Source organism: Falco biarmicus, chromosome 8, assembly GCF_023638135.1.
Source record: "Falco biarmicus isolate bFalBia1 chromosome 8, bFalBia1.pri, whole genome shotgun sequence".
NCBI lineage: Eukaryota > Metazoa > Chordata > Aves > Falconiformes > Falconidae > Falco > Falco biarmicus.
The window spans coordinates 18,698,939-18,726,177 of NC_079295.1; the positions used below are offsets into that span (position 1 = coordinate 18,698,939).

The following is a 27,239-nucleotide window of genomic DNA, read 5'->3' on the forward strand; positions in this document are numbered from 1 at the left end:
AGAGACGCTGGAGAGTAACAGATGTGTTATTTGAAAAAATCCAATTTACCCACGACTATCCTGTAACCCAAGATTCCTTTTTCAGTTAGAGACATGGACATATAAAACAAATCTGAAAATATAGAGTAAAAATTTAAAACTTAATTAAGAAAACAAGAATATTTCCTTGGCTGTGCTGGAAACAGTCCAGGAAAGATATCTAGCATTTGTATAAAAACATTTGATCCTTCTTTGCTTTGGAAAACCATAACAGATGCATGCTTACACAGACAAATGATATCCTTCACCTCCACATGCATTGAGGTCAGACTTATGTCATAACAGAATATGTCTCACAGTTCTGGTCAAGAACTTGGCTTTTTCTTGGCTCCTTCTACCTCAAGAAATGGCCAAAATACAAAAGAAATAGTGCATCTGGCAAGCTACAAGTGCTTGAAATCAAATCAAGAACATACCTGAGAGAGGGACTGTCTGAGGTGTGCTATTTGAGCATTGTGGCTTGCAAGATCCTGCTCTGAAACAATCTGCTTAAGCTTCTCCTTCTCTATAGCTATGCTGTTAAAGGCAGACTTCAAAAGAGAATGCACTAAGCAAAAAGAAAAAAAAAAACCAAGTTTTTTCTCAGCTATAGAACTGCTCATTGCCATCTATTACAATATTTCAGCAATAGAGATATTTCCATCCCACAATTACGGAAATTTGAAACAAGAATCTGAATTTCAAGTAATCCATTCCAAAGTACAAACACTTAAAGCTTGAGGTTGTAATGTGCATACAGTAAATTCAAGCATATGTCATCAGACAATATTCGTGGTGCTGAACATACGGTGAGATGCATATTTGGAAAACCTATGTCCAATGTGTGTTGTTTTCTTTTCTTTTTTTTTTTATTTTATTTTCTGAGTAACAAAAAAAATCAGTTCTGCTAAGAACTCAGTATTGCACTAATAAAGAGTATTACTTGGTCTTTGAACAGGTTTTTGACATTTTTTAAGATATCAGTCTCACATTTGTCCTATGTTTGTTACAGCAACTGATAACAAACCCTTTTAAATAGTATTTTTTAGTCTGTAGGACCATTCATTTATTGGCAATAAAATCGCATTTCTGAGGTACATTCTAGTAATAAGCTCTTCTTCTGTTATTTCCACTGATGTAGAAAACATTGCACAAAAATTAATTGCACAACATTATATAGCAGTGACATTCTGGTTCATCTTTGGGGAGAAATAAAGCATTTTATTGAGAAACAAAATGTTTGTAAATTTAGTCATGTATTTACAAGATACAGCAAGTAGTTCAGAAGACTTCTAAAAAATGTGTCTTATCAGAATTTACCTATCTCTATATTCATGTAATCCACAGAAAGTGTAAGGATAATACATGTCATCTTTATGTAAGCCAGCTGACCATCTAAAATTTCTTACACAATATCACCTAATGCAGATGAATGCCCTGGACATAACTAAGTGAAGGCAATAAACACAACAGAGAAGCGCAATAAACACAACAGAGAAGCACAATAAAGGAAAGACTTGACATTTCCCATTACCTTTTTGCGCCATCAGGCAGAATTCTTCTTGAAGCTTCATGTACTCGGTAGAGCACTCCAGAGGGTCCATTACATGGCTTGGGGGAGTCTGAAACTCGATGTCTGCACAAAGGTTTGGATTGGATGAATGCAGTCGAACGGGTGACATTGTAGCACTGAAAGGGACCTACAGCAAGAAAGAGTGAAGAAATATTGTATAAGGTGCAACCAACCTTTTGGCTTTGTTGAAGCAAAATACAAATTCCTTCTGCAAACAAAAGACTTAGTTCACAATGCAAAGAACATGGTAGGAGTGGACATGTAACTTCTTACTCTCCTAAATCTCATTGCAGCTGATGCAGAATTCTCTTGAAATTTTTCACTGAAACAGACAAAAGAAGGCCTAAATACATAGCTAATAGCTAATGATGGAGAATTTCAATTCTAACATCTACAAAGATGAACCATTTCCTAATGCTTAAAAGATGACAGGAAAATCGAACCATGACATATGCTGGTTTATATCAAGACATCTGAGAATACATGCAGTATGACACTATTGTTATAATATCAACATTTGAAGTATGCAAGCTCCTCCACAGATCTAAAAATAGGATATAGTATCATCAAACACATCACTGAAGTTTTTCAAAACTACTGGTACATTCGGAGTTGAAACTCACTGTACTGGCAACTATGAAGAGGGGAAAAGCATATCGTTTTCCTACATTCCTTCAACTAAACAAATAAACAAAAAAAAAAAACAACCACAAAACTCCACCCGATTTTCATTTAAAGTACATGAACCATAAATAAATACAAAGAGAAACTGTTTAGTAAGATGGAGCAAAGAATTTAGTTTATTATCATTTCCACTTATCTTTCTCCTGTATTTTTCAGACACAGTAATTAAAATATACATGCAATTCTTTAGAAGTTACATACATGTCTCATGTATACTGAACAGTTATCTATAAACTACATATGCGGTGTATGGCTACCACTGTTATATATGTGATGCATGTGTGTGTGAGCCTATGTTGTATTTTATTTTAATTTTACCATTTGCACATTTGTATAAAAATCAGGCCAAGAACCCAATTTTCAAATTTAGATGCAAAGAAAAGACATGCAGAACACATTTTTTTATTTAAATATTAAGCACTGTTAAACACATTGAACACAAATCTAATACATTAATCAAATGTATTAAACAAGAATTTCCACACTGCAGCCCAATGTAATTATTCAGATATGAAAAACAGGGCCAAAATATAAAATGTGTCTTCCAAGGCATGATAAAGAGCAGCAGATAACATAAAAAGTCATATTACTAAGAATTTTTATCAACAGATAAGTTCTATAATACCATCAGTATTTGAAATTGGTACCTTGTTATTTGATTAGATCAGGGAATGGCTTTATCAATCCCTTCCTATAAAAGTTGTCATCAATATACATTTCAGTTTTCCGATTCCCCAGTTAAAACCTCAAAATCCTGTTGGATCTATTCATCACATCTCATTCCACTCGTGAGCATACTCTGGAAAATCCTGTTTTCTATCCTGTTCTTTCTCAATTTCCAAGATACCTATAGCACATAAAATAACAGCTCTATGGCACCTATCCAGTATAACCTTCATTCTCTACTCTCATGTATTTTGAGCTCCAGCTATATCAACAAAGAGGGTATTTTTTATTGGACCTCATTTTAGCCTCATATCAAGATGACTTCACAGGAGGTGTAGAATAAATTCCTTCCATTCATACTGGATATTTAACACATTATCTTCTTTGCAAGTACCAGACTGCCTTTCTCAACAGCCCAACAAAACTAGGTTAATTGACTGATGTGACTAAATGTAGGTTAATTTCAAGTTTCCTTCACAAAACTTTTTCACTTCTTAAATTGGAGAGCACATTCCCAGCACTTTCTGACTGGGAGCATCGCCAAGGTTCAATTGCTCCAGGTGGCTCCAGGAGGGCAGAGCAGGTGGCTACATGATAGCTGTGTGTGCAGGAAGCATGTACCCAGTCCTCAAAGCCCATCCTGAAGGCAGGAAAGAAGCTGCTCCTAAACTATAATGCAGGAGCTTGAGGGAGACTCCCCACAGCCCCATGTGCCTGTGGTGATGGGGCTCGTTGCCCCAGCCCAGCACAGACTGGCAGAGCTGCAGGTAGGCTGCCCACACGTGGAGTGGGGGGTGCTTTTTATTCACTTTATGATGAACCTAGCTGAAGAGACCTGCTTTAGATCCATCATTTCTGCCTCATACCTCAGTTGGCCAGGCTGAAAAGCAAAGTTTCTGCGGTGATATTTATTGGAAAAATAGCATTTTAAAGTGTGTCCTAGAAATAGCATTTACATGTTCTACCAATACTGTCATACTGCTTGCAAGAAATACATTCACAGCACACAGACAAGCAGCTGCTTTGCCAACTGCTTTAAACACAAGAACAAAAAATACTTAACTGTTGATTGACATGAACTCTCCTCGTATGCATCTTTCAGAACAGTTTCCAAGCTACTTTCCACAACAAATGAAAAAAATCCACATTGAACACACAACAGTCCAAGAAACACTGCCAACATACTTCTCTTCCCCTTTTTTCCTTTCACTGCTGTGCCTTCTCTATATATCCATGGTGACTTGATTTTGACTTTACTACCCATTCTTCTTCCGATTGTATTTTTGTTGTTGTTTTGGAGTTTTTTTCAAAATATTTAGTTTCTTGATGCATCACTTCAGTTTCCTCCATACACACACTCTTCTAGACATGACCTCAGATGTACCTTATCCTTTCTGCTTTACGCCAGGGACTTAATACCCACTCATCCATCACCTTCTTCAAAATTATGTGTTCATGTAGGAACAGACTGTTCCTGGTAGAGTGGGTTGTAAGGAAAACCTCCTCTTTCTTGTGTGCATTTAACTGATATAATTCTGTATCCCTCAGTCTATACACACAGCTTCACTGTCTGGGAGAGAAGCACTGTGCTACATCAGCCAGGAAGAATGGGCCATTGCCATGACCACTGCAACAGCAGTACAGTCATTCTGGTGCCTCTGGTTTTCCTTCCTCCTGCTCCAGCTCCCTTTTCTAGCTCCTCCAAGACCTTCCTCAATGGGTCCTCACTTCAGCTGCAGGTAATAACTCAGCGGTTCCCTGGACTCCTACTGCCTTGCAATCTAAGTCCAGCTGTATTTGTTCCCCTGAAGGACTCCTTGGTACAGCTCTTGCCAATGCTATTTAACTACTGCGGAACCTCCTGGTTAGAGCCTCCCACTGATACTGCTCAGACACATAAACCAGGAAGCAGGTTGATTTCTCTGCTAGGCAGGCAGATCGATAAGGTCAGAACATCAATCAATTATTGAGCACAGCATTCAGCGTCAACTGATTACGGGGCATTAAATTTAGATGAGTTAATCTGGGAACTGGAGAAATGCTGACTTCTTACATGTTTTTTAGAAGGGCCTAACAGTAACTGAGTTTTGTGGTTCAAGTAGCAGCAGCCCAAGGTATTTGAGCTTGAGTAGAAGCTATGTCTGATCTAGGGGATTTTAGCTGTGGGCTAGAGCAGCAGACCCTGGAGTACTTTAGCCTGGTGAAAACATTCACTGCTTGGACTAGGTAAGAGGTGTGTATTTAAAGCTCACTTCAGTCTTTGGCTGCACAGGGTCTTCCCTGTCTAGCTGTTGTACTAATCAGTTGATGGATTAGTATTAATGTCTCTGTTGTGCGCCCCTCATAAGTGCTTTCCTGATAAAGCAGCAGCTGAAGATATTCTTTTGATGCTAATTTGATTTCACAGACAGCGCTTTCCCCTCCAGTTCTCAGCCTTTGTCTTGATTTCATAGCTCCAGAAGTCAAAGACTTAAGAGAATTAGCAAAACTAAATACAGACACTAGAGGTAGTAATATGACTTTTTGAACTATGGAATGTAATAGAAAGTGTCTCAAATGAAAAGACTAACCTTATACTACTAAAACCAAAAACAAAAAAACCCAGGAAATTGTGTAATTCCATGGTTGTTTGTAACAACTTGCTTTGGTTCTGCTGTCTTGCTATAGACTGCTACAAGAATCTTTTAACAAAATTTGATCATTTCTTTCCATTTTGTATAGTATATAGCAGAGTATGTCAAGGCATGCTTAAATATTGCAGGGCCCTGAGTCTAAAAGTCACTTGCACTTGCGTAAAGGAGGAGGGACATGTTACCATGTAAACAAGCTCAGACCCACATTTATGGAATTCCTTTGTGTCAGGCTTGACCACTTCTAAGAAACTCAGCCAAAAGTGGGTAGCATGGACACCTCCAAAAAGCGCAAGAAACATTTTCATAAGCTTATTACACATTCAAGTTACACAGCTCCCCATCTTTAGAGCTATCCCTTGATTTTTAAATCCACTCACTGTTGTAGCCACTGCAGCTGCTAGTCTCTGCCGGCGTCGTGTTGTGCTGAACTGGCCCTTCGGTGCCGGCCCTTCCTGACAGTGAATGCAAGAAAAGAAGGAAGTAGAAAAACAGATGGAAAGGGGTGACGGGACACAGGAAGATGAAAGGTGATCAGAAAAGGGAGAGGGAGAGTCTTTAAGTGGATTTCAATTGTGTTAACTCTTATGGCCTACACATTCTGAGGACATATCACATGTTTTCAGTTGTGTATGCCAGAGACATAAAAAAGCTAGATACTTCACTAAAATTATCTCCAGATGAGTTGGACTGCAGTGCACTCACTAAGACTACCAAAAAAGGAAAAAAATTCTATTAGCATTGCCATTCAGAGTCATAAGGCAATTATGGAATAAGAAAACAAAAAGGATGCTATGGCATGGTAGAAAACACAAAAAACAAACTCCTTTTGGGGGTCACTTGACCATCTAGATTACAGGGGTCCTCAAACTACGGCCCACGGGTCGGACACGGCCCCCCAGGGTCCTCAATCCGGCCCCCGGTATTTACAGATCCCCCCCGCCCCCCCCCCCCCCCCCTGCCGGGGGCTGAGGGGGGAATCCAAGCAGCCACAGATGACTGCCTGCCACTTCATCTGCGCGCTGGCCCCCTGTTTAAAAAGTTTGAGGACCCCTAATCTAGAAGATGAATTCTGGAAGAGATCACTTTGCATTAGTGGAAGTGCATGAACTGTGGTCACTGAAGATGGATGCATCTCAATGGTAAAACTTTTCAGTGTGTATGTTATAGTGAGCTTGCTTATGTAAACATCCCTGTGCACAGCTGCAGCATTTCTGCATCCATCCTTAAGCCTATTTGTTCATTTTCTCCACACACCACTTTTTTGAGTTCCAGCTATTTTTCCTGTACATTATTAAAGGCTTGGGTTTCGAAGCAACGCAATAAAGATAAGGCAGCACAAATGAAAACTAGGTATTCCAAAAATACTTCCTCTTCTGCATGCCTAACTTGTGGCCTCATCCTGCTTTATTTCGATTCTATTTTACTCTGAAGAAAATTTCATCATGGTACATTACAGTGAAACAAGTAATTGTCTAATACAGAGGAGCTCCACACCTATCATAAACTTTTTATTTAATGTCTAATCAAACCATTATCATTTTTAAATCATTCTAAGATTTTAGAAGACTAGAAAAGCCACCTTTCTGCTTTTAGAAAATTATTTTCAATCCCATTACATTTTCCTTTCCCCATGTCTTCACGTATAGCCACTTCAGCATTTCTAAATCTATACACATTTTTACCTTTTCTGAAAAGCAGTCTGAGTGCCATATAAGTAAAAATGTTAAAGCAAAGAACACAGCATATGCATCATGTAAAGCACTTTGTGCTCCACAAAAGTATGTCTATTCTGTGAATAAGAGTCTGGAAGCATATTCTTGTTTAACTAATAGGGACGTATATAAATATTTATGTGTACAGAGAGAGAGATATGCACAAAGATATATATATATATCTACAAGATTATGAATGCAGGTATACATTATTAAAATGGGAACAATGACTCCTGCAGAACCACACACTCCCCTCAACACACTAGAAAGTGAGGTCAAAATCTGAGTTACAATATAAAGAAGTATTTATTCAAGGGGAAAAGTAATAAGTCAGCCTTTAGGTCTGGTTTCGTTTCTCAGCCGAAAGCCTCAGTAGAGCAAGATGACTTTTCAGGTTGCTCCATACTATATAGTTTTCCATTAAACTACTCCCCGGGTGGAGGGGGCAGGAAATAAAAAAATAAAGAAAAAAAAAGAAAAGAAGTCTTGGAATTTCACAACTCTGAGCTTTTGAGGAAAATTAAATCATCATTATTTCATTTTATTGCTTTTCAGTATTTTTTTTTCTTTTGAAGATCTTTAGAATGTCATGAGAATGACAAATTGGTCTTTTACATGAAGGGAAAAAAACAAACCACACAATTCAAGTTTTGTACAAAAGCATCATTTGTAAAATGAATGAATACAGGCCAACTAACTTGTTGCAGGCCATTTTCATAAGACTTTAAATAGGCTTTTTAAAAACAAAATAAACCTTCATAAAAGCAATCTTTCTTCAGAGAAGAAGTCCATGTATTACTCTTGAGTCTAAGTCTGTAAATTAAACTAATTCTAAACAATTTAGCAATACTAAATACCCAAACCTGCAAACGTATATACACATGCTATGCTCAATTTTACTTTGTGGAGTAACCCCACTGTAGTCATTGGGATTAGCTGTGTGAGCCAAGTTAACTGCATACAAAACTGGTATGCCTAATTGGTAAATACATATATCTAAGACAAGCAAGTAGCTTTTCATACAAGAAAAAGTATGTTTTAAACACATTATACATCTAGCATTCGTCTTGCAGAATGTGTTATCAGGAATGCAACAAAAACTATCTTCTCAACAAAAAACTGCCAACCAGTACAACACAAAATCTGGATGGGAGAATTCCCTCTTTGCTTTGTATGCAGTGGATGCTAAGCTAGCAAGAATTACACCCTTGTTCCCCATTACTCATGATCAAGACACCTATATATAAAGCTCCCTAATTTTTATGCTCCCCAGAAGGATATTTCTCAACATCGTACTATCAGTGTCTTTTGATGGTAGCTAACGACTGCTCATTCTAAAATAAATACATGCAAGTACTTCAAATGGAATTAATAGTGCAACTAGCTTAGAGTTAATGTTAGTATTAGCATTATCCCCTAAAACAAGCAGCCAAAAAGGAGTCTTCATCTTCCATACAATTTAGAATAGTTTTAATTTCTGTTTCACTGCAAATTAATATATAAATCAGTCAACAATAATTTAGTGCTTTGCTCTAACAAAATAAGCTTTACATTTCCAGGATTACACTTGCCAGGAGTTAATGCTGACCCAAATTAGGAAGAGTTTATTACTGCGCAAGAAGTGACAGACCCATGTAAAGCAGTGCTATGCACACAAACTGTCTCAGGAGAACCTGTAAACCGACCACATTTGAGAATTTTAGGAGCTGAGGCACAACTGTTAAACCACAAAGAGCAGTCTGAGAGTCAGGTGCCAAAATGACAGAAGCCTAAGCCAGTGTCACTTTGGCAAAGTGCAGGCAACACAGGAACAGCTTGTAATTCCTCATGACCCATCCTAGATCATCATACATTAAGTGCTTTCATCATTTTTTCATCATTTTTTTGAAGAGGAATTTCTCTAAGAGCACTGTGGCATGAAAGAAAAACATACAGTGTTGGCACTGTCTCTTCCTAGGCACCAAGTACTTGCATTCATTTTCCTGATATTTTTATTTGTCTATATTATTCAGCAGCAGGGAAACACATTGATACTTCAAATGCAGGTAATTGGACATCATCAATAACCAAAATTCCTTTGTTACTCAATCGTTTTCATCCTAACATATGCTTCATTGTTTAACCTACTGTGATTTATCTAGTATAATGGGTAGAAAGAAACCACCTATAACAGCTGCAATGAGAAAGCTGATGCAACTACAATTTCTTCTTTCCTTAAGGTTATTAATTTTAAATGAGTCACAGAAAACTCCTTATTACGCCTCTAGGGGAAATATTAAAGGCTTTCAAAGTTTGCATGAATTTCAAGGAATTTAAATGGATCAAAAGTTGCTGACACTTAATTATTCTGTAGCAGTGGTGACTGTTAGCACCTGTAGTCAGTTGAATATAGTCTTCATTAATGGTTGCTCAACCATTAAAAAAAATTGGATTTTTGATTAGACCTCAAAATACACAACTACTGACAAAACACAGTAAGACACCCTGGATCTAGCAATAATACAAGAATATTATGCTTATTTCTGTGCTTTTACTTTTCAGCTCTAAGGCAGGATGGGGTCAATTTTTTCTTCACGTAACTTATTCTTTGGTTTATTCCCTTTCTTCCCATACTAGCCTTTTCCATAAGAGACGGCTTGTGAAAATACTTCTTATTGGTAAGGTTCCTAGTATAGGTCTGAACAAAGACAACTGGTGTGTTTAGTATTTCATTCACATTTCCTTCTTTTAGCTTGATGTCACCTGTTCAACAGCCCTTCTTGGCAAGTTTGAGATAGAACATCAGTATCCCCGTATGCTGCATGCATATTGCCTTTTTTGCACCTTAATTGACTAGTATTTAGATACCACTCCTTTCCCTAGATGGCAATGTTTTCATATGAATGAAAGTAAAATCAATACTTCTCTCACTACCTTCTCTGAGTTTTAAACAACAAACTGAGATTTAATTTACTTCATCAGGAACATAAGAGACAGTACACCGACTTCCTACTTTCAGCTAATAAATCATTCCATGCTTAGAAGTTAATCTAAAAGTACAGTGAAAAATAAAACATAGTGCGTTCAGTACCTGAAGTTGAATTTTTGCATCTTTGCTGACACTTTTTGTTCTCCATCGTCTCGTGACCCGCTTGTCTTTCTTTGAAATATCTACACAGTTAGCCTACATTACACAAATAGTTAAAAGTGACAAAGTACTATTAAGTTGACAGAAGCAACACAGACGGTACAGCAAGTTAGTAAAGAACTGTAGCATTAGACATCTACAAATTAGAAAGTAAAGAGAAGAATGCCACTGCTGGGGCCCGCAACTACTACAGTGACCAGCTGTAGCTATCCATACACTTCTATAAACACATGGTATCCTTAGCTCATTTACCAAAACTACTGGTATACTTTCTTCACGAGTGCACAATACTTAGGACCAGATCTTGAAATCCTCATGGATTTCTATTCTGGTACTACTCAGAGAAATGAAGAGTTCACCTCTTCCTGAAATCAACGGTAAAGTCTTGTTACCTCACTGGAACTAGACTTCCCAGTGCATCAGCACCACTGGGAGATGTGTGTACTCAAGGGAACTGAGTGAAAAAGGAAGAAAGTATTTAGGATTTACGATCTGCTGTTGCTTTCTTGTAGTCAAGAGGAAAACTCACCCTGAACTGGGAAATGGTCCAACCCTTGGGACCTTTGTACTTATGCCCTCTTTTCTAAGGCATGCAACTTCACCTCTGAGGGTCTTTGGGTCTTCTCTCCTTCAAAACTTAAAATATCTTGTGCAGCACAAAAAAAACCTTCTTAAATACAATTTCAATGTATACAGATATCTCTATTTTAACAGTTCTCACTTTTGCAAATGACTTAATCATTTATTTAACCCAAATAATTAATGTCTTATTACACATGATTAAAATAAACATATACGATAAAACTTTTCATCCAAGAGTTAATATAATTTCAGAAAATCATTCTGAGTTAACAGACATCACTGTATTTCCTTTAACACAAAGAGCAAATGTTTCAGTGTGATCAGTGTGATGATTTATATTCAAGCATATTTACCTGCATATCTGTGAAATTTGGTGCTGACTGAGTTCTCTGTAGTATTTCTAAATTTTGAAGAAGTTTACTGAGTTCCACAAGGTTTGACTGACAGTGAGCAAGATCTAACAGATATAAAACAAAAATACATTAGGTGTTTCAGTTCAGACTTTTTTTTTTCACCATTATGTACATCATTGGCACCTTATTGCATTATAGAAGTTAAATGTCCAAATCCCTAGTAGTAAGTAAAAGCTTATTTTTAGATATGTTGAGCACTTGTTACTTCTATGGAAGTCAGCAACAAGTCTAGACCTCAAAAGTTGATCATATTTTAACAATGCCATCCATTAAGATAATAAAGATTACTAAGATAAATTTTAAAAGCAACATCCTAAAACTTGCAGAGAAGGAGGTTCCCACCACAAGTATCTACCTACCCGAAAAGCTACTTCATGCGCATGTAAAGATGCAACTTAACCACTTTACTGACTGTTTCTTATTTTATATGAACAAGAAGTTTTGCTGAAAGAACAAGCCATGAAAAGGTTAAGACTAACCTTCAGCACATCTGTCCATTTCTTCTGAGTCCTGCAACCAGGCTGCTACTTTACTCTGACCAGTAGTGCAGGTGGCAGGAAGGCTGTTACTACAAGGTATAGAAGACTGCCAGGGGAAGCTATTTTGTTGCACCTACGGCATAATAAAATGCTTAAATTTACTGTTGCTGTGTTTCTCAGTCAATGTGATCCCCATGCTATTTCAGAATAAGAAAACGAAATATGCATTGTGATTTCAGTGACATCTGTGATTTGACTATATAGTTCCCCAAGATGCAGATTTTTCTGATCAGCATACTGGAGAACCAAACCAAGAACCTCACAAGCCAACTGTGTTTGCTAACCACCAGTTAGAAAAGCTGTTGTTTAAGAGACAGAAGGTTATCAAATAGTAAAGAGACAGATTTATCCCTGATGACAAAGGTAAGTATAAATTCTTGTGGGGATGGTGGACTCTTTGCAAGGTCTCTACAGCAGCCCGTTAATGAAGGCTGCACAGTCTCACAGCTTTTTGCTGGCCTTTGGTTCCCACAGTAGAAACTCCTCTTTACTGGCATTACAAGCAAAGCCCGCTGAAACTGCCCACAAGCAGGCCCAGCAGGCATGAGTTTTCAAAGAAAGAACACAACATACCTTTCCATCCGACACATTAGCAGCTGGTGAAGACTCTGTAGTAGAGGCTGAAGGGAATATATGAAAGCTAGCATCTCTGGGAGATCTCACAATCTCATTCTGACGGTACAACCGGTGGTGGCGTAATTTTGAAACCCATGCATCAAATGAATCCTGGGACTTCACCTGGAAACAAATTCACTATCAAGAAAGCATTCAAAATACTACTTTTCTGCACATCTTTTACATTTTTATTTATTTCCACTGCAGATGAAAAGAGATAAGTATTTGCAACACTTTTTACCTTCAGATGATAGATGTGTTCTTCTGTGTCAAGATCTATTCTACGAGCCTTCTTTTTTATAGACATAACTGATAAACCAACATCAATGCTCCCATGGACTTTGCCTTTTTGTATCTAAAATCAAAAAGTATGGTAAGAAATTGGTAGTAACACAAAATTCTCCACTATATCTAACAGAAAAATATCTGGCTGAAATCACTTCGCATTTTATGAACAATTTAATATAAAGCCATATTAAAAAATAAAACCTGTAGTCAGACTAACCACTGTATGTATAGACAGAAAAAAGCATCTCACAAGTGCTTGGTGCAGAGCCAACTCCAATGTTAAAAGAGTGTTGGTTCACACCAGTACACAGCTACAGGTAAGTCAGAAGCAGAGAAAATTAGACCATACTTAGCTCCCTGCTGCTACCGCTTGATAGTTATTGGTAGCAGATCTAATTTAACACTACCCTTCACATCTCTTGAGTACATTCTAATCAATTCTCTGTCTTATCCACACATCTCAGAATAATCAGCTCTGGCGGACATAAAAGTTGAAAAATACATGAGGCTAATCTCTCAAGTACCTTCATTAAATAAACTACTTTAAGTAATCTAGTTTTTATTTTCATAGAAGTAAGAAAAGGTAGAATTCTTGAGGACAGAATTAAAACCTTACACACTTTCCATACAAGATCTCTCTTTGAATTCATCAACAACTTTCACGTGTGCGTTGTCATAAATATATGCCCTGGTTTCAGCTGGGATAGAGCTAATTTTCTTTTTAGCAGCTAGTACAGTGCTGTGGTTTGGATTTAGTATGAGATCAATGTTGATAACACACCGATGTTTTACATATTGCTAAGTAGTGCTTACTCCAAGTCAAGGACTTTTCAGTTTCCGGTGCTCTGCCAGTGAGGGGGTACACAAGAAGCCGGGAGGGAGCAGAGCCAGGACAGCTGCCCTGAACTAGCCAAAGGGATATTCCATAACACAGAACTTCATGCTCAGTGTATAAACTGAGGGGAGCTGGCCGGGAGGCTCAGGAACTAGATGGGCATTGGTCAGTGGGTAGTGAGCAATTGTATTGTACGTCACTTGTTTTTCTTGGGTTTTATTCCTCTCTCTCTCTTTATCTCCTTTTTCATTACTATTACTATTATTATTCTCATAATCACAATCATCATCATATTTTACTTTATTTCAATTATTAACTGTTCTTATCTCAGCCCACAGGCTGTACCTTTTTCCGATTCCCCTCTCCATCCTGCTGGTGGGCAGGCAAGGGGGAAGTGAATGAGTAGCTGCGTGGTACTTAGTTGCCAGCTAGGGTTAAACCACAACAATATGCCCAGAGTGTGCATGAGATTCGATCACCCTGGCAGGCTGAATTCCAATACAAATTTTAAAATGGTCTTCACCTTTACTTACATCAATTGGTGACTTTGAATATTTCAACATTCCATTATCCAGGACAAAGAACCTCTGAAAGAAAAAGAAATCATTCTTTTTTAATAAGCACATGCAATTTAAACCATGTGTAATAATTCATCTGCGAAAGCAAAGGATTACTCTGTAGCAATTAAGGAATGTTTGTGGTTTGGAAAGAGAGGATAAATACAGTACTGAATAATTTTCTTGCTTGTTTTTGACAACATTTGTCCTCTAAGCAAGAAAAACTATTCTTTTTTCAACATTATGTTCTAGGTTTAACTTAACAAACCTCAATAACGAAGGGTATTTTTTCAGTTTTCCAGCCAATTCAATAAACTCTATAAGAAAGACATTGTAGGTCAAGATTTACGTCTGTTTCTTCATTTTCTTCCCGTTTTCCTTCCACAGAAGCTGGTCACATTTAAAATTAACAACCTACTTTCCCTATCCAAAAACTGAAAAGACTTTCCTAGTGCAAAAGGAAGACCCACATACGGATGTTCTTGTGGTCTCCTTGATCTCCAGCTGAGAAAAAAACCACAGGCTGTGAAATCCGGCTCTACCACCCAAAACTCTGTGCCTCCTGACAGACCTCTACACAGTCAGGTAAAGATGAGATTGTAATTTGTGCTGATTATACCTTTTCTAGCTGTAATCTAGCAAATACAGTTGTCAATACAAGTGTAACAGCATTCCCAGCAACATACCCAAGTCACATGAGTGCTTACATTTTGAGCGTTAGCCATTGATATGGTATGAGCCACCATATCTTCATTGACAAAGTCCCCAGGGCTAGGCTCACCTGACGATGCCTATCTGTGCCATTGCTACACCTTCATTTTGCTGACTGGCTCTTACAGCAGAGAGCAGAAATCTCTATTCACAGTGTGTTTCTCCTGCAACTAAAGTTGCCCTAGCTTGTGTATGTCACACCACCCAAGCTGCATTGCAGACAAGTTAGCATAGACTTTGGCACACAGTATAAAGATACAGCCTAGCAGGAAAATTAGACTTGAAATAAGATTCACTAACCTATGTTTACCACCACTAATTTTGAAACATGCTAATTAACATAAATTAATTCATATTTTTAGAGTCTAAACTAAAGTACTCACCTGTGTTAAAATCAAGATTAGAACAAAATATTATCCTAGACTCTCTAAGCTGTCTGACATGGAAAGGAAGGACCGTGTTTTCATGATGTGAACCTGTTAAATTGACACTATGAGCAGGGTCAGTAGTTAAGTGGCAGAAAACATCTCCTGAAGATGGTTCTGGAAATTACGTCAGTCACACAGCAGACGGTACCTATATCTCATGCAGGGCCAGAAAACAGTGCTTTCCTAGACACATAACTTCTTGAATAAGATATCAAAACAACAGGAGGGGTATTGGTTCTGTTGTTTTTTTAACTAGGTATGGTAGTTAATTGACTTCACAAGAACATGATACTCATTTCATGCTGGTCTGAATCTCTAAGTCACACACACAAAAGACAATTATTTTTCCTCATATTTTGTTCCATAGCATACTGCACTTCAGAAAATGAGAAGCTACTCTCCAAGTTGTACGTGTCATACCTGGTATGCTATTAAAGCACATTCAGAACTGTCAGAATACGACTTGCAGCGTTGAATAGACAGAGGATGCTATGGCTTTGGTAGCAACACTAACACAGCGCATGCTACAATTACTGTCTCTAGAATTCCTCACTGGCCTCTCACCACAAAGTATTGTTACAGAAATTGCAGGATATCAAGGCAGCAGGTGAGGGGGAAAAGGGAAAAAAAAAAAAAAGGTGGAAAAAAAAAAAGAAAAAGAAAGAAACTTATTAACCAACCCACAGTTTCAAAACATATGTTCGGCGTAGATCCTTAGGTGAAATGTAAGGCAGAGTAGAGGGGGATGCTGAACTGTGAAGCTCTTAATCACATTAAAAATTGTTTTCACAGGTAACTTCTCTAAAGTCAGCATGAAAAACAGATAATCAGTAGTGATCTCCTTTATAGAAACTGTGACAGTTGGACTCCCCTTGCTCTCTATAAAGTTCCTTACATAAACAGACATGTCCAAGAAACAGAACATTAACAGAATTTATTTTAAAGCAGTAGAATCAATGGGTTATTTCATATATTCTTATATATCCGATTAACTGTTTGGGGTTTTTGGGTGATGGAGGTGGTTTTTGGGGGTTGTTCAGGAGTTTTTTGGTGTACTTGTTTGTGGTGGGTTTGTTTATTTTTTTTAATAAGCTCTCTTTTTCTGTTCTTTCAGTGTTTCAGGTATGTCATTTGAAATTCTTTAAACCCCTTAGACTGAATTCAAGTAGCGCATATGTATTTGGTTGCTGAAACTACAAACTCTGTTTAAGTAAAACAAAACCAAAAAATCAAAGGTAGCTAGGCATGCAAAAAAAGGGTGGCAGGCATATGTCTAACATACAAGAAAGAACAGAGAAATTAAAAAAAGGTGTAACTTATACTAGTATGGCCTGCATTCGGACTCAAGGCCTGAGTAGGTCCCACAGTATTTAGCAAAAAAACAAAGTGAATGCTTTCCCAGAAAAAACACCATGTATATAAAATGGCACCACTATCCTTTGCAGTAAAAAGCATTCTGTCCTAGAAAATAATCCCGCTTCAAGTACCCTCAGCTACATAAAGATGGCTGAGCATCGATACCACAAATCTTGTTGCCATAAAAGGGGAAAAAACTTAATTCTTATGGTATAAAACACAGACAAAAGAGTTTATGAGCACCAGGTTTAGGGCTAAAATAAAGTAGAATTATACATGGAGAAATGTCTCCAAACCAACTAAACAGAAACAGGAGATTTGGGGTTGAGTTTTGGGGTAGTTTGGTTTGGTTTGGTTTTGAATTGAGACACCTAACGGCAAAAGTGCATTGTCCCACTCCATGCCCACACAGAAGATTGCAATCAAGACAAACAAAATTCAGGGACAAAACTGAGCAAATCTGCCCAGTCAGCATACCTGAAGGGAAATGTTATCCCGCACAAACACCTTGGATCCATGCAAAAGTCCCTCAGCTCTCCTCTGCTATCCTGTGTACTTTAATGTAAACTCAATGCAACCTTACAGTACATGGCTATATTTTGTTATAATATATCAGAAAGAACAAAAGGGATATTGATTAAACCTCTTAAACCACAAGGCATCTGCTGCATTATTTACAACTTCCACTTGGATTCTGAATACATTAGGCAGCAGGCTCTGCAATCTGGAAGCCACAAGCTTCTAGCGCGCAAAGTAATTCTTTACACAATTTGAAGAAAAAGTCATACACCAAAATCCTTGGCGTTTATTGGACATTTTAATTTCCTCTAGACAAAAAATTCCAACTCATAAAATGAAGTAATGAATCTTTTGACTGTTTTATGAGACATTTACCTTGTGCCAACCTTTTAAAGGCCATTTTCTCTTTTTCAGCATGAAACCTTCATGTTTGTCTGGCTTCTGGACATTGGTCTGGCCTATTTTCAGACCCTCTATGATTTCCCAGCTGTCAGGTTCCTGGTGAAAAAGCATGAATACAAGTTGATAATTAACTGTGCACACACATGATAAAAAAATTCATTTGCATGTAGCGCACAAATCCTCCAGTGCAAAACAAATTGTAAAGAAGGGCTATGCTTTTAAGTTAGCTTATTTAGGTAGCAAACTACATGGTCACTGTATTATGTCCAGCTGTATCTCATTTAATGCTACTGAATAAGAACAGTTTCGGAAGTCTAACCCTCACCAGGTAACTAAAAGGAAGTTGAAGCTTTTAAAGAAGTCTGACACTGTAACTGAGTGACAATCTGAGGGTGGGTCTGGATGTGCTGTTGACAACAAGGACTGCATCCCAATGAAATAAATACATCCAAATACAAGACCAAATTGTGGCTGACCTAAGTATAAGAAACGTCAGACCTGCTACAGGAATAGAAGTGAGGTGGCTCTGACCACTTGTTAAGTCCATCTAGAAGGCACCCCACAAATTAGCACTGCACTGTAGTAACTAAAAGGACTGAAGACATTTTGCAAGTGGGTTATGGGCAGTTTACTCAGATGTAAATGTACCTTTCTTCCGAGTATTCCTTCTCTAAAAAAGATGAACAAAGGAGCAAGAAACCATATTGTTAAATATATGGGCATACATTAACAGTGCTCTTTGTGGTATTCCCCATCACAAAAACCTGCACATTTTCTTATCTTTAAAGTACAATATTTGGTTTGTGTTATATTTTTATAATTTTAATTCTTTATATATTTATATTTATATAAATAAATAAAATATTTATATATTTAAGATACATTGATTCTGGATATTCTAATTTTTCCTTAAAATCAGAAAAACAAGCAGAAGAGGTTGGTTTGTTGTTGGTTTTGAATGTAGCCAGCTCTTGTCTTCAAAGGCACTTTATGACAGTTTCACAGGCTAATTGCGCATTTAGAAATCTGCAAAAGGGATTTTTATTTTTTTAAAATCTTCTTGCATTCACTTTCACTGCATTAAGAGAAATTTATAGGAAAGCTAACTAATTTTATCTGTGGAGAAAAGAATAGGAACTGCATTATTTCAGACCGTATATAACCAGCTGTATGCCTTTCAGGGAGGGGAGCCAATTAAAGCATATTTCTTGTACCTAGCACTTTAGGCATGTTGACTGTACAATTCAAGCCAGACTTACAATATATCATAGTGAACAACTAAAGAACAACATTTTTAAGGAGGAAAAACAGTCATGCCTTCATTTCTATTCTCTTTCTGCTGCTATAATCAACAAAATTCTGTACCAATTTAAAAGTTTCATATTGCCTGCTCATTAAGACTAATTGTATCCTACAAAGTTGTAAAATTGAATTTTATCAGCTGATCTTTCACAGCTCCCAACAATTTTATGAAAAGTTATTGAGAGAGGAAGGAGGTCATATAGTAACAAACATTTAAAGGGAAAAAAAGTTTGCCTCCATTTCACACAAAACCGTTCAAATCCAAGCACTGTCAGCCTTTTGTAACATCTCCAAGTAAGTTACGCAGCCCTGATAACGTTAACAGTATGATTATGATAATATGATTTCAAAAGTAACAGCAAATTACAAATCTACAATTTTCAGTAAGGTCTTGTTATTTTGAGAAGGGTGAAAAGCTCTATCCCAAATACTACATACTGCAGTAAATGTTAATCGAAACGTTTACGTAGTTTAGTTTTCCCTGCATAACTATAAAACCAGAACTATCTTGGTGCCTATAAATGCCATGCTCAAAAACCACCTTTTTCAATTCCCTGTGTTTTGCTTGAACATTCTACTTCCACTACTGTAGAGGGAAACATATATGCATTCATTTTTCCTACAAAAAAACACTTGGCACTTAAGGCGAGCAAATTAAACTATGAGTCCCCTGGGGCGAGCAGAGAAACTCTCCACAGCTCCGCCAACTGATTCTTCACCATATTGATTTTTCCTTTAGAAGATCAGCTGCAGGCATAAGCCTTTTCTCTACTAGATAACATCAGTATTGACTACTTCTCAACTAGAAATCACACAATTTCATATAGCTAGTCATTTAAACAAAAGGCCAGATAGAGAGGGACAAAATGAGCGATTATTCAGCGCAATGTGAATACCCGTCTTCTGCTGCATCAGTGCTACAAGCTGTTCTTAAAACCATCCTAGCAATCCTAACTGTGCCTCATCCCACAGGTTTGGTGTGATGAGGTATGCTTAACACAAGGGACATTATGCAAGAGCAGCCAGAAACAGGAAAACTAGCGTGAAAGTGATATGCTTGAAGGGTCTTCATCTGATGCCAATTCTCAAGTATGGCATTAGTACATTAGAACTTCCGTGATTCTCTACATATTATGTGAGGAAAAGCTCTGCATGAAGCAGCAGGACCAGGGGAACACAAGCACAATTCACAGTCCCAGGGTCTGCATATGCCCCAGGTATTGGGAGTAAGGGAGCCACTACCAACAACCTTCTGAACCCAGAATTTTGACTGCAAAGCATTTCTTTTCAGTAATAGTCTTTTTCATATGAAGTATTGTAAAATGAAGCCTCCTTTATATGGAATTAAACTTATTTGGAATCAGTTATTCCAAAACTTAAGAACTCAGCCAGGAAGAAGTTGACTGCAAAGCACCACTCACAAGGCTGCACCTTTCAGCAACTGGTGATGTTACCCCTACAGTTCTATCCACTTCTCTGCCCCAGGAAATGTATCAGCGAGAGATTTTAAATTTCAAACTTTAAGAAACTACCTAAAAAGAATATCATTAGGACATATTTTTAAAATTTATATAATTATTAATTAGAAGCACTTTTGGACCTGGATATGATTTCCTCTATCTTAATATGAGGACTGAACTGGTTTGTTTTATCAAAGTCCCTTCTAGCCCCATACTCTGAGATTGTAAAACTTGTTCCTGGGGGCCATCCATGAGCAACAACAAAAACAGAAAAGAAACCAGACCACCAGCCCCATCCAAATCCTTGATTTTGTTAATATAATATTTACTAAAGGTTACTGGCCCCTCTAACACCTCAGCTGGGGAATAGGAGCCTCCAGGGCACGTTCACAATATACTCAACAGTAGAATCATATAAAACAATAACCCAAAGCTGTCAGCCAAACTACTTTGTAACTACAGAGGGCAACTCCTCACCCAGATTACATCCCACGTTTTTGCCTACCTTGGATAGAGAAATAGGGTCGCTTTCAAGGAACTGCTTGCTTAAAGAAGGGTCTGTGCTTCCTGAAGAAGCCTTCCGCTCCAGAATATGAACACTCTAAAAAAACCACCAAAAACAAACAAAAAAAATATTTAAAGATAACAACTTATAATTCAGTGTTACTGTTTAAAATACATGTTAGGTAATCAATGACTAAAAATTACACTCCTTGTATAAAATATCAGCATCATGGCTCAAAATGTACCAAGTACTTCCCACGCATGACATAACTGCAGAAATAGTTTGTCTTCTGAGGCAATACATCTCTCTCTCTCCTTCCACTCTTTCTTTTTTTATTATTGGTTTTTAAACTAATTACTCTGTCTAGGAATAACTGCAAACTAAAAAAAAAACAGGAAAGACAAGTAATACAGTTCTTACCCACCAAGATGCAAAGTGCTCCTAGCCAGACATACTATGTTTTCTGCTAAGATACAAGACCCTTTAAGTATACATATCATTTAGTTGGCACTGTCCTACATTCATTTCTGAAGCAAGCCATTTCTCGTAAGATATTAAGTGCCTCTAACATATTCATTATCACACCTTAGCATTGTGTTATTGGCTACTCAATTGAGGTGAAGTAACTCAGTACATGAGATCACAAGATCAGTTACTGGATCTCAGCTGATGGGCTCACTGGTGAACATTTAGGGAAAGCAATGATCTTAAACAATTACAGCTGGTTTTATGTATGACAATACTATAAAAATTTGTATCTTCAAAGCATGGTACAAAAATAAAATATATAATGTCACAACTAGTCCTGAAAAAACTTCTATTCTTGACATCTAAAAATGTCTTCCCATTTTCCAGAATTGTTTCACTTGTATTTTGTAAAAGAAAAAGCATTTTTGCTACAGGAGAAAATAACCACATTCTGCCTGTTTGAATTTGCATTTCATTCTCTGGTGAAATTTTGCTATATTTCATATTATTATTTCTTATGAATTCCAGCACAACATGGCAGTAGTATCTCTTTGGCATAACATAAAACTATTTAATTTCCAGGACATGTAGCACAATGACAAACTTGCAATTGCAATTACCCTCTGAAAAGGGTAAGTTTTTCTCAACTGAAAATGGCAATTATATTTTGTTCACAATTAAGCGTATTTACCTTCACTGAAAAAGATTACACAGGTACAAGTGACAACAGAAACAATCAGGGAATATAAAAATACATAGAAACAGCAGAGTAAATATTATTGTTTATACAGATAACTAAGTGCATAAGGACTATAAACAAACTAAATGAAAATAAACACAGCTATTCATATAAATGCATATATAACACAGACCCCATCTTGCTGCAGAGCAACACAGACCTTCATTGTTCTCTTTCAATGTGCAATTGTGAATGACATTATGAAAATATGGGGATTGTCTCTGTTGTCAGTGGAGATTAATAAGCATCCCTGCCACTATGCAACAATAATCAGCATTTATTTTCAGTTATTTAAAATATACTATTACAGTGAAGAATGTGGAAAAGCAGCAGTATTATATTACCTGCCACATTCCACAGGGCCAACAAGCAAGAGCTTTGTTATCTATGCTTGGAAATCTTCTGCTTTATCAAAGGCAGGCCAATCTTATTAGTATGTCTATTGCTAGTCAAATGAGGAAAACATTTGTATTTATGTAGCACAAGTTCCTACATTACATGTCAAATAATTTAATATGCTTGTTTGAGCTACTCGCCACAAAGTTATTAATGATAAACTACGATAAAGTTTTCTCATTGAATATACGAAATGCTACTTATGCACACAGTATCACATTGAAACAATATACAAGAGAACCTGAATCTGTTCCTCCAAGAAAGATTAAAATGTCACTTCATTAGCATAATCAGGACGATTCCCAACTTTCTTGCCAGTTTTGTTTGGCAGGCAGGAATCGCTCCATCTTGAGATGGAGCAATGCCCAACACAGATGTTCTGAAGGTCTCATATGTAGCAGCCCGTGCAGTTTGTTGTTACATAACTGCAATATCATTTTGTACAATATTTAGAGTGGAGTAACCCAATAGCCCTTGGCTTGCCAGATTACCAGTGACATTTTCAATTGCATGACTTTAAGGCAAGGGGGTTTTGTGCCTTTATTTTTTATTTTAAATCAGCCCTCAGTCATTACAGTTCCACTTCAGTTACAAAATACATTATTAGCTAACAGCACTTTAATGAATGCTGACTTATTCAGCTCTTTGTTTGGAAATAAGAAAATGAACACTTTTGAAATAAAATTGCCTTCTTTACAGTCTTTACTTCAAGACATCTTGTCTTGTTTTCTGTAAATGTCTGCTTTCCAATTTTTTCTGTCATGACCACCATTATACTGACACAAAATAATTTCTTTAAATTTTTTACATGTCTCTAGCATAATATTGAGACATTACTTGGTGCAAAATGTTTTCCATTAATGCATTTTGTTTTTCTGCAAATGTACAGCTAGAAAATACACATTTGTTTGATACTTTGGTAAGCAGATATTTTTGTAATGCAGGAATTTAGTTATTTAGCGTCACAGAAATAAAAATTATTTAGATCTTGGAACCAAAGAATGGTCTGAGTTGAAAGGACTCAGGGCAGGGACACCTTCCACTTTTGACCAGGATGCTCAAAGCCACTTCTAACTTGGCCTTGAACACTTCCAGTGATGGGGCATCCACAACTTTCCTGGGCAACTGTCTTGCCACCCTCACAGTAAAGAATTTCTTCCTAATACCTAATCTAAATCTACCCTCTTTCAGTTTAACGCCATTACCCCTTGTCCTATCACAACATGCCATTGTAAAAAGTCCCTCTCCAGCCTTCTTGTAGTTCCCCTTGAGGTACTGAAAGGCTGCAATAAGGTCTCCCCAGAGTCTTCTCTTCTCCAGGCTGAGCAAACCCAACACTCAGCCTGTCTTCACAGGAGAAGGGCTCCAGCCCTCTGATCATCTTCATGGCTGTACTCTGGATTTATTCTCATCCTTCTTATGTTGGGGGGCCCAGAGCTGAATGCAGTACTCCAGGTGGGGTGTAATCAGAGCAGAGTAGAGGGGGAGAATCACCTCCCTCAACCTGCTGGCCATGCTTCTTTTGATGCAGCTCAGGATTCAGCTGGCTTTCTGGGCTGCAAGTGCACGTTGCCCAGTCATGTTGAGCTTATCCACCAACACCCCCAAGTCCTTCTCCTCAGGGCTGCTCTCACTCCATTCTCTGCCCAGCCTGTATTTGTGCTTGGGATTGGCCCTACCCATGTGCAGCATCTTGTATTTGGCCTTGTTGAACTTCATGGGGTTTGCACAGGCCCACCTCTCAAGCCTGTCAAGGTCCCTCTGGATGGCACCCCTTCCCTTCAGTGTGATTGCCACAGCACACAGCTTGGTGTCATTGGCAAAATTGCTGAGGGTGCACTCAATCCCAGCGTCCATGTTGCCAACAAAGGATTAAACAGTGCTGGTCCCAATACTGACCCCTCAGGAACACCACTTGTCACTGGTCTCCACTTGGACATGGAGCCATTGACCAGAAGTCTTTGAGTGCAACCATCCAGCCCATTCCTTATCCACTGAGTGATCCATCCATCAAATGCATGGTCTCTCCAGTTTAGAGGCAAGGATGTCATGAGGGACAGCATCAAATGCTTTGCACAAGTTCCAGGTAGATCATTTCGGTTGCTCTTCCCTTATCCACCAACACTGTAATCCTGTTGTAGAAAGCCACCAGCTTAGTCAGGCACAATTTTCCCTTAGTGAAGCCATGTTGGCTGTCACCAATCACCTCCTTATTTCCTGTGTGCCTTAGCACAGTTTCCAGGAGTATCTGTCCATGATCTTGCTGGGCACAGAGGTGAGACTGACCGGCCTGAGGTTCCCCAGGTCTTCCTTTTTTCCCTTTTTAAAAATGGGTGTTACATTTCCCCTTTTCCAGTCAGTGGGAACTTCACTGGACTGGCATGACTTCTCAAATATGATGGATAGCAGCTTAGCCACTTCATCTGCCAGTTCCCTGGATGGGACCCATGGATGCATCTCAGCAAATCCCACAGACTTATGCACCTTCAGGTTCCTTAGGTGGTCTTGAACCTCACCTGCACCTATAGTGGGTTATTCTTCATGCTACCAGTCCCCGCCTTTGCCTTTTGTGACTTGGGTGATGTGGCTAGAGCACTCACCAGGGAAGACCAAGGCAAAAGAGTTTTGATTACCTCAGCCTTCTCCATGTCCTGGGTAATCAGGTCTCCTGTCTCCTTCCGGAGAGGGCCCACATTTTCCCCATTTTCCCTAGTCTTCCTTTTATCACTGACATACTTACAGATGCTTTTTTTGTTGCCCTTGACATCCCTGACCAGATTTAATTCTGTCAGGGCTTTAGTTTTTCTAACCTGGGCCGTGGCTGCTCAGACAGTTTCTCTGCATTCTTCACAGGTTACTTGTCCTTGCTTCCACCCTCTATAGGCTTGCTTTTTGTGTTTGAGTTTGCCCAGGAGCTCCTTGTTCATCCATGCAGGCTTCCTGGTGTTTTTTTCCAGACTTCCTCTTTGTTGGGAGGCATCGCTCCTGAGCTTGGAGGAGGTGATCCTTGAATATTAACCAGCTTTCTTGGGCCCTTCTTCCCTCCAGGGCTTTACCTCATGGTACTCTACCAAGCAGATCCCCAATGAGACCAAAATCTGCTCTCCTGAAGTCTAGGGTAGCAAGCTTGCTGTGCACCCTCCTTGATGCCCTAAGGATGTTGAAATCCACCATTTCATGGTCAATGCAGGCAAGGCTGCCCTTAAGCTTTGCATTCCCCACCTGCCCTTCCTTGTTGAGGAGAACAAGGTCCAGCATAGCACCTCTCCTCATTGGCTCCTCTATCACTTGGAGAAGGAATTTACCGACAATATATTCATTAAGGAACCTCCTGGATTGCTTATGCCCTGCCGTGTTGTCCCTCCAACAGGTATCAAGGTGGCTGAAGTCCCCCATGAGGACCAGGGCTTGTGAATGTGAGGCTACTGCTGTCTATAGAAGGCCTTACCTGCTCAGGTCTTCCTGGTCAGGTTGCCTGTGGCAGGCACTCACTGTAAATGTCACCTGTCCCTGCCCTCCCTTTAATTCTGACCCATAAGTTCTTGGTTGGCTCCTCTTCCAGCCCCAGGTGGAGCTCCATGCACTCCAGCTAGTCATTGACACACAAGGCAACATCCTCTCCTTGTCTCCCCTGCCTGTCCTTCCTAAAGAGCCTGTCTCCTTCCATTCCAACACTCCAGTCATAAAAGCCATCCCACCATGACTCCATGATGCCAACAAGATCACAGCCCTGCAGGCCTGCTCACACCTCTAACTCCTCTTGTTTATTCCCCATCTTTAAGTTATCATCAAGATTTTTTTGTTTTAACGAGAAAAATAGTTAGTAAAGGAAGCAGTTAAAAAAAGCTAGTAAGAAAAAGAAAAAAAAGAGGCAGATCAATACAGCTTCTGGGTTTTGTTTATAATCACATAGAAAAATGAATAATCCATTCATCCAGGCATATCAATCAACCTAGTACTCATTCCTTTCAATCCAACAATAGAGGCAGACAAAATCAACCTCTGCACTGCTCCACTCCACACATCCCTCATGTTTCAGGATTACTTGGGCACTATAGCTGGCTTGCCCTGGATAAAAACATCAGCACCATGAAATTCTGTGTGCTCTTGGAAATGAATTCAGCAAGATTACAAATTTAACTGAAATTGCTTTGTAATTCCATTGTTAAATCTTAGTCCTCACTACAGTCCTTCCTTCAGCTGAGATTATTCACAACATACATTATGTATGTAAAGCACATATTTGCCCAAAATGCTGCTAACAAGCCTACACATGGGGAAAACAAATGTTGATTTCTGCCCTGCATTTTTTTCCTTTTTTTTTCCCCAAAGACATGTGAGGATCTTCTCTAGAGGCGAAGAATGGAAAATGTGTTTTACATATCTTTCTATATATCTTGACAACTTCATTTCTCAGTTGAAGAGTTCAGTGACCCATTCACCTCGTCCTCCATAACAAATACCAGCACATGGAGTGTCTGATCTCCATCAGGCCAGAGGCTGAAGACCCTAACATTTCTTAACTGACTCTGACTTCCCATTAACAGAAAAGACATTCAACTGTTTTCAAAGGGAAGGTAAGGAAAGAAAAAAGATACTGGGTAAGCAGAAATAGGAAATCCAGTGAAGGACAAGTCTGGCACTCGTGCCTCTCCTTTCTGCTTCGCTGCTTAATTACTTAATGGAATGAGTAATATTTAACACAGTGAGT

General features: G+C 38.4%; 1 protein-coding gene across 4 annotated transcripts in view; it reads right to left on the minus strand.

Annotated features, from left to right (window-relative positions):
* OSBPL6 (oxysterol binding protein like 6) overlaps positions 1–27,239 on the minus strand; it is a 108,778-nt gene that overhangs the window by 25,871 nt on the left and 55,668 nt on the right. For 2 of the 4 annotated variants that reach the window (XM_056349796.1, XM_056349797.1), the window contains exons 3-13: positions 20,926–21,021; positions 17,632–17,754; positions 14,219–14,272; positions 12,804–12,917; positions 12,521–12,685; positions 11,888–12,020; positions 11,349–11,452; positions 10,357–10,449; positions 5,952–6,026; positions 1,553–1,718; positions 456–586 (exon numbers count right to left, since the gene is read on the minus strand). In XM_056349796.1, coding sequence (XP_056205771.1) covers positions 456–586; positions 1,553–1,718; positions 5,952–6,026; positions 10,357–10,449; positions 11,349–11,452; positions 11,888–12,020; positions 12,521–12,685; positions 12,804–12,917; positions 14,219–14,272; positions 17,632–17,754; positions 20,926–21,021 — 1,254 coding nt within the window. The remainder of the gene's footprint in view (positions 1–455; positions 587–1,552; positions 1,719–5,951; positions 6,027–10,356; positions 10,450–11,348; positions 11,453–11,887; positions 12,021–12,520; positions 12,686–12,803; positions 12,918–14,218; positions 14,273–17,631; positions 17,755–20,925; positions 21,022–27,239) is intronic. The other 2 variants (XM_056349798.1, XM_056349799.1) reach the window with 2 other exon arrangements.